Source organism: Megalobrama amblycephala, linkage group LG7, assembly GCF_018812025.1.
Source record: "Megalobrama amblycephala isolate DHTTF-2021 linkage group LG7, ASM1881202v1, whole genome shotgun sequence".
In the NCBI taxonomy this organism is placed as follows: Eukaryota; Metazoa; Chordata; class Actinopteri; order Cypriniformes; family Xenocyprididae; genus Megalobrama; species Megalobrama amblycephala.
The window spans coordinates 55,168,778-55,176,600 of NC_063050.1; the positions used below are offsets into that span (position 1 = coordinate 55,168,778).

Here is a 7,823-nt window from a genome sequence, read left to right on the forward strand (position 1 = left end):
TAATAAAAAGACAGTTATAGACGTACTTGTTTTTTATTTTTTATCATATTTAAATGCTAACTGCTGGTTAGGATAAGGTTTGTCTAGACCCCTGCTGGTAGATTATGTAACTACACCATTATGGGTGCACCTCAATAGGATTATGGATTTAAATTTACTTAATTGCTTTTTATTTCATCTCATCATTCTTGCAGATCAACTGATCAATATATATTTATATTGTATTATACATATATATTGATCTGTAAGAATTTTTTTAATATTTGATTTGCACTAAAATCTTTTGAGCATGCTCATTATTTTTATCATTCTTTTCAGTTTAATAAAACACACACACAAATTCCATATTATTTGACATTTATTTGCTGAAATTGACCAGATTCTGTATCACTTTGAGCATATCCAAAAATGTCTCCTAACATGAGTTTGAACGTCGTCTTGTTTCAGTAGTATGTTTCTTGTTCCACCCAGCCTGAAACACAATAGCACAGATATTAGAGCCAATTCATTCTCAAGTTCTCAAAGTAATGAAATACAACAGACTTTATAGAGGATAATGAAATCTGCAAACATCTGTAGGAAAAATCCGTTATTACCTCCTGGATTCCGCCGTAGGATGTATTTTCTAATTTCATCATAGATGAAGATGAGCAGTGAATATGGGAAGGCAGTGAACCACCACAATGGTCTAAATTGAAAAGATAACAAGTATTTTTTGTTAATTTTACTGTTGTTTTCAATGTCATTTATATCCTTTTCAAAGTCAGCTAAACATATGAAAAAGTCTGAACACGAAGATCCCCATTACAAAAGCCTAGATATGTCCGCTTACCTTAAAGGATACATTCTGACAGCAACGTCCATGCCTGGACAGTAGGACAAGAAAGCTGCCATGGCACCTTCCTCAAAAAAAGCAAAGATGAGGACTTTGTTTCTAGGAAAGAAAAAGGAACAAATTATGATAAGGCTTCAGAGGTGAGCAGCCTTGAGCTGGAACTGAGCAAACAATCCACCAATATTTTATGGCTTCTTTGAAGCTTGTTTGCATCTCTTTTGTTTACATACTTCATTCCTTGCTGTACAATGGAATTTCTTCTGGTCTTTACAATGATCAAGTCACCCCACTGCACAACCACAATACTGATGAAGAAAGCTGTGTGGCATGTGGACTCTATAATCTTTCTGGCCTCGTAGGTCTGCATCAGACAAGAAAACACACAAAATCAAAGAAGTGTTTATAATTATATATTATAAGGTTGATTTTCACATTTATCAGCTTCTTTGATGCTTACCCATTGTTGTCCATAGCTATCTTCCAGGTCAGTGATAGATCTGTCTTCCCAGCCAACTCGAAGTCCTGGCAGATAACTGGGCCAGAATCCATTCTCACCCATAACCACAATGTAGGTAAAGAACCCTGCAGCTGCTTGGATCATACCTAAAAAGGAAAACAATGACAATAAAATGATTGCATCATTCATATTACAGAATTTAAATCGATGCAATGTTCAAAACATCCTCAGTTTTGGTAAGAATGCTCTTACCAATTTGACCATATGCCATACTGATTAGCCTCACGTTCACCAGCCTATCTGTTTGAGCATTTCTGGGTTGTCTCTTCATGATGTCGTTTTCTGCATTTTCATATGCCAATGAGATTGCTGGAATCTGTGACAACAATTAAAACTAATTAAAAATAGATTGCATAGTTTAAAGTTCTCTACAGTAATAGTACTGTTTCTTACCAGGTCAGTGCCCAGGTCAATGCAGAGAATGGTGACGGTGCCCAAAGGTAGAGGAATACCGACAAGGACAAACAAGAGGAAGGGTGACATCTCGGGGATCTTACTAGTCAACGTGTAGGCAATGGACTTCTTCAAGTTGTCAAAGATCAGACGTCCTAAAGTTGAAGACACATTTGAGAAATAAGTCTCTTTATAATTCCTCAGTCAATTAAGTTCCCAATAACATGTCATACCTTCTTCTACTCCAGTGACAATTGAGGCAAAGTTGTCGTCCAGAAGGATCATGTCAGCAGCCTGTTTGGATACGTCAGATCCAGCAATACCCATAGCTACACCAATGTCAGCCTTCTTCAGAGCAGGAGAATCATTGACACCATCACCGGTTACGGCTACAATGGCACCCTGATGAGAGGAAAAAATGCATTAAAATGGTTCCTGCTGGGTGAAATCATCTAGTATCACCTAGGATTGGGTAGATAAATCTCTGACAGTACCTGTCGCTGACAACCTTCCACAATGATCAGCTTTTGTTGTGGAGAAGTTCTGGCAAACACAATTTCTGTGTGATATTTCAGGATATCATCCAGGTCACTCTCACTCATATTCTTCAGTTCTCCTCCATGGACCACACAGGCCTTAGCATCTCTAGAGACACACTTTGTATTAGCCGACATCTAGAGCAATTCTATTGATGTTCGCCATATATATTTTAATCTGAAAACATTGCTTTGTTTTAGGTGATTGGATTACCTTGGATTAACTTCTCCAACTGGGATATTCAAGCGAGCAGCAATGTCTTCCACAGTCTCATTGCCTTCAGAGATGATACCAACACCCTTTGCAATAGCTTTAGCTGTAATTGGATGGTCACCAGTAACCATGATAACCTGCATTGGAAGGGTCATTCATTTAAATTGCTTTGAATAAAAATCTTAGCTGTAATTGAATGGTCACCAGTAATTATTGTTTGAATAAGTTGATACGGGCACAGTATATTTAAGCAGTAGATCTTAACACCTTGATTCCAGCACTCCGACATTTGGCCACAGCATCTGGTACAGCAGCACGAGGAGGATCGATCATGGACATGAGGCCAACAAAACACAGGTTCTCAGTGGGGAAGTTCACGTCTTCAGAATCAAATGCAAAACCTTCAGGAAACTGGTCATCAGGGAGCGAAAAGTGGCAGAAGCCTGTGAAAGAAAACAGAATTATTCAAACATGCTGTAATTTACCATTCAGTGTGTTGAAAAAAACAGCATATGCTGGTTAGGTATGTTTTGAAGCATTGCAGCTGTTTTTTTTTCAATGTTGCATATTCTTCTGAAGTCATAATTTTTGTGTTTTCACAGGTAAACTTCATAAGGAGGCTTTACCTAGCACTCTTTCTCCAAGACCTCCAAGTTCTACATAAGCATTTTGGAAGGAATCTTTCATTTCATCATCCAAAGGCTGCTCTTTTCCTTGAATCAAAATGGAGGAGCATCGATCCAAGATCCTCTCAGGCGCTCCCTTCATCACCATTAGGTGCTTAGACTCTGAGGGATTGGGATTCTTGTGGATTGAGAGCTAGAAAAGTCAAAAGTACTGTTAGGATGACCAGTCAAATCTGCAAATCTCTAAAGAATACATCAACAAAAATACCTGATATTTGTTGGTGGAGTTGAAAGGGATTTCAGCAATCTTTGTGTACTTCTCTCTCATTTCAGTGACTGAACCACAGCACAGCTCAATACACTTCAGCAGGGCAGACTCTGAGGCATCACCAGCTGTTTCTCGCTACAAAAGATTTATTTGAACAAAGTTTTCACTCACAATAACAGTTATATTGCCTATTGGAATTGTAAACATTGCAAGCCTTGAATATCTTTATGGTGCTCATATAGATATTAAGATAACTAGAAGGAAGCACACCTTAAGGATTGGGAGATGGCTCTGTTCAGCACGGAAGACGGCACGATTGCACAAGCCAGCGATACGTGCAAGAGCAGACCAAGTAGCAGAGCTCCTGTCAAATGAGGCTCCACTCTGGTTCTCTGTGGTGTCTGCTTCATGAATCTGGTTGTCAAACCACATGTGAGCGACGGTCATTCGGTTCTGGGTCAAAGTTCCAGTCTTGTCAGAGCAGATGGTGGTGGTCGAGCCAAGAGTCTCCACGGCTTCTAGATTCTTCACCAGGCAGTTCTTCTTTGCCATACGTTTGGCGGTCAGAGTTAGACACACCTACATGAGTAAACAAATTTCAAGTAATAATTTTTGGCACAGACACACCCACCTAAAAGTAGATACAGTTGACTAAACAACAATTAGAATAACAAAACAATCACTTTGACTTACAGTTACAGTGGCAGGAAGACCTTCAGGCACATTAGCAACAATGATTCCAATCAGGAAAACAACTGCTTCCAACCACCCATATCCAAGCATCAGGGAGAGGATTAGGAAGGACACACCCAGGAAGACAGCTACACCAGAGATGATGTGGATGAAATGCTCAATCTCTCTAGCAATTGGTGTTTTTCCACCGTCCAGGCTGGAGGCAAGTGATGCTATACGACCCATGACGGTATGGTCACCAGTGTTGATGACAATCCCTTTGGCAGTACCTAGGGTTTCATTATGTTCAAGCAATTTAGTTGTTCAGTTTCTCCAAAGCTATTGTAAAATGCATCCAATGTGTCCAACATACAACAGAAACATTTCATGTACCTTCGACACAGTTGGTAGAGAAAAACGCAATGTTTCTTGTCTCCAGAGGGTTTTCATGAGAGAAGTCAGGAGTGCGACCCTGGGGTTCAGATTCTCCAGTGAGGGAAGAGTTGTCCACCTGGAAAGGTAGAAGGGAAGTTTCATAAAAAGGCACTGATGGGATATATATTGCAGAAATGCTTTAGGTCTTACCTTGCATCCTTGTGAAGAGATGATGCGTAGATCAGCTGGGATTCGGTCTCCACCTTTGACCTCCACAAGATCACCTACAACGACCTCGTCAGCACTGATGATCTTTTTCTCTCCATCACGCACAACCAGGGCTTGCTACATTAACCAGAACAGAACAATGAGAATACCATGGGAAAGCTACATTTGAGCATGCAATGCTTTGTAAGACACCATATCTGTACCTGAGGAACAAGGTTCCTAAATGATTCCATGATCTTAGAGCTCTTGGATTCTTGATAGTATGAGAACCATCCATTGACTATAACAACAAAGGCAAGCACAAGTCCCAGGTACAGCTGAAAAAAACACACAATTAGGTTTTTAGAAAGTGTAAACTACAGTGAACTGACATTGAATTACTTGTATGCATTTTTATAAACATTTCTGTAGGTGAAACAGTAGAGCATGCCAACGCCAAGGTCATTGGTTCAAATCCCAGAGAATGCATGGGATTATCTATATCTTGAAAGCAATATAAGTCACTTTGGATACAAGCATCTACTAAATGCATAAACGCAAATGCATATAAATGAAACTACATAATTAAGACAAAAAATTTCCCATACATTGTCATTTGCTGGTTCTTCAGAAGATGCAGCCTGGATTCCATATGCCGTGAAACAAAGAAATGCACCAAACCACAGCAGTGTTTGGAAGCCACCAAAGAGCTGTGTGCAGAACTTGACCCATTCTGGAGTCGTAGGAGGTGGGGTCAGGGCATTCGGTCCATCACGCTCTAAGATCTCCCTTGCACGAGAAGACGACAATCCCTGCCATAGGGTATGGACATTGAGTAATTAAACATATACAAAAAAAAAAAAAAAAAAAAAAAAAGAGAACTTAAAACTATAGGCTACTTAAAATTATATGACCAAAATTTTTAAACACCTACATAGATTTCTATGCACTTCAAGGCTACTATTATTATTTTTCATTCTACAGGGAAGGGTTTAAGCCTAAAATAAAACATTTTATTTTTTTAATAAAAACTAATAGAACATGATCATAAAATGTCTTTATATTTTAAATAAAAAGGAGGCAAAATGTATAATTTTATACAGAAAATTTAGAGTACCACATACAGTGTGTTTAATATATCAAATTTTCAAAAGTCTTATAAACCTCTGCTCACCTTGTTCAAGTCAGTGCCGTATTTGCGTGAAAGTTCATCCAATGACAGCTTGTGGTCATCCTGCAGAAGAGCAAAAAAAGCTTGCATCTCAGTCTCCACAGAAAATGTATAAAACCAATTTATGGACAGCATAATTCATGCAGAAAATAGTGAAATAATGTACTTTTGTGAGTATCGCTGAGAAAGTATTCTTGGTGGTTATAGTTTCAGATCAGCATATAGTGTGACATATATATATATATATATATATATATATATATGCATTTGTATAATATAAATTTCTCACCAGTTCCACTTCTTTCTTCAGTTCGTTCACATCCCTCTTCTTTCTTTTGACCTTTTTGGCCTTTTTGATGTCATCCTCAGAAGTTGCTGTCAATTTGTAATCATCGTTCCCCGTCTACAAAACATAAAAACACCTTACCTGATCAAAGCAGTCTCTACACAACACCTGGAACATCATCAGAATAAAATGATCAATCAAACTGAGTGATGAAACCACCAGAATCACTGCTGAAAGGACCAGCATACACCAGCATGAATTTCCATGCTGGCTAATGCTGGTTTGGCGCTGATCAACCAGCATGGTCTTTCTGGTGAAGCTTGTTGACCAGGGAAGCTTCACTAGTTAAGCTAATTAAGCTTCCCGCATGGGACCAGCTCACCAGCATCCAAAACATAACATATGCTGGTTGTTTCAGAAGATATAATCAAGATAACCATAGTCCACTCACGCCAAGCCCCATTGTCCTAATTTATTTCAACCCAAAATCTGGTGCTTTGGATTCCAGAAGCCTTTCTGGAGACACAAGTGCCTGTGTGACCAAGCCAAGTTCACAAAATTTATATTCTGCCAACTCACCTGTGTTTTGGGGAGGAGATCTGGGAAGTTTTGGGAGGGGTTTAGTGCCTGTCATCCTTAACCTTTTATTTTAACCTTTCATTTATTTAACCTTCATTCATACTGGTAAGTCATTTTGGTGACACCCATGAGAAAGACTGGTCGATGATTTTATATATATATTAGTACTGGTCAAAAGTTTGGAACCATTACTATTTTAATTTTTTTTGTATTTATCAAGCCTGCATTTATTTGATCAAAAATACAGAAAAACTATAACATTGTGAAATATTATTACAATTTAAAATAATGGTTTTCTATTTTAATATACTTTAAAATATAATTTATTTCTGTGATGGAAAGCTGAATTTTCAGCATCACCTTCAGTGTCACATGATCCTTCAGAAATCATTCTAATATGCTGATTTATTATCAATGTTGGAAACATTTTTTTATTTTTTTATAATGTGATACTTTTTTCAGAATTCACTGATGAATAAAAAGTTAAAAAGAACAGCATTTATTAAAAATAGAAATCTTTTCTAACTATGTAAGTCTTTACTATCACTTTTTATCAATTTAACACATCCTTGCTGAATAAAAGTATTAATTTCTTTTTTTGAACGGCAGTGTATATTGTTACAAAAGATTTCTATTAAATAATTTATGTTCTTTTTTAACTTTTTATTCATCAAAGAATCCTGAAAAAGTATCATGGGTTATAAAAAAATATTAAGCAGCACAACTGTTTCCAACAGAGATAATAAATCAGCATACTAGAATGATTTCTGAAGGATCATGTGACACTGAAGACTGGTGTAATGATGCTGAAAATTCAGCTTTGCATCACAGAAATAAATTAAACTTTAAAGGATATTAAAATAGGAAACCATTATTTTAATTTGTAATAATATTTCACAATATTACTGTTTTTTCTGTATTTTTCATCAAATAAATGCAGGCTTGATGAGCATAAGAGATTATAGAGATGTTTCAAAAACATCAAAAATAGTTCCAAATGCATTTTAAGTATTTTAATATTAGCAGGATTATCACAAAAGTTTCTGAAGCAAAGTTAGAATGAAACTTTCCACTGCTTTTGTGAAAAAGTCTGTACATGTTCACCTACAGTACTTCCTAGTAAACAATCTAGCGTTCGTGCCTC

The 7,823-nt window shown here is 37.2% G+C and overlaps 1 protein-coding gene across 1 annotated transcript; it reads right to left on the reverse strand.

The window, feature by feature from the left end:
* Window positions 1-340: 340 nt before the first annotated feature.
* atp1a1a.2 (ATPase Na+/K+ transporting subunit alpha 1a, tandem duplicate 2) lies at window positions 341-6,672 on the reverse strand. The gene is made up of 22 exons (XM_048198152.1): window positions 6,552-6,672; window positions 6,104-6,217; window positions 5,818-5,877; window positions 5,252-5,455; window positions 4,868-4,981; window positions 4,647-4,781; window positions 4,455-4,572; window positions 4,083-4,351; window positions 3,660-3,968; window positions 3,390-3,524; window positions 3,122-3,314; window positions 2,763-2,938; window positions 2,496-2,632; window positions 2,240-2,390; window positions 1,979-2,147; window positions 1,746-1,900; window positions 1,545-1,668; window positions 1,293-1,438; window positions 1,066-1,196; window positions 833-934; window positions 597-688; window positions 341-472 (listed from the first exon to the last, which is right to left on the reverse strand). Exons 1-22 carry the CDS (start codon window positions 6,561-6,563, stop codon window positions 444-446), a joined length of 3,075 nt encoding a protein of 1,024 aa, XP_048054109.1. The 5' UTR covers window positions 6,564-6,672; the 3' UTR covers window positions 341-443.
* Between the last annotated feature and the right edge of the window lie 1,151 nt (window positions 6,673-7,823).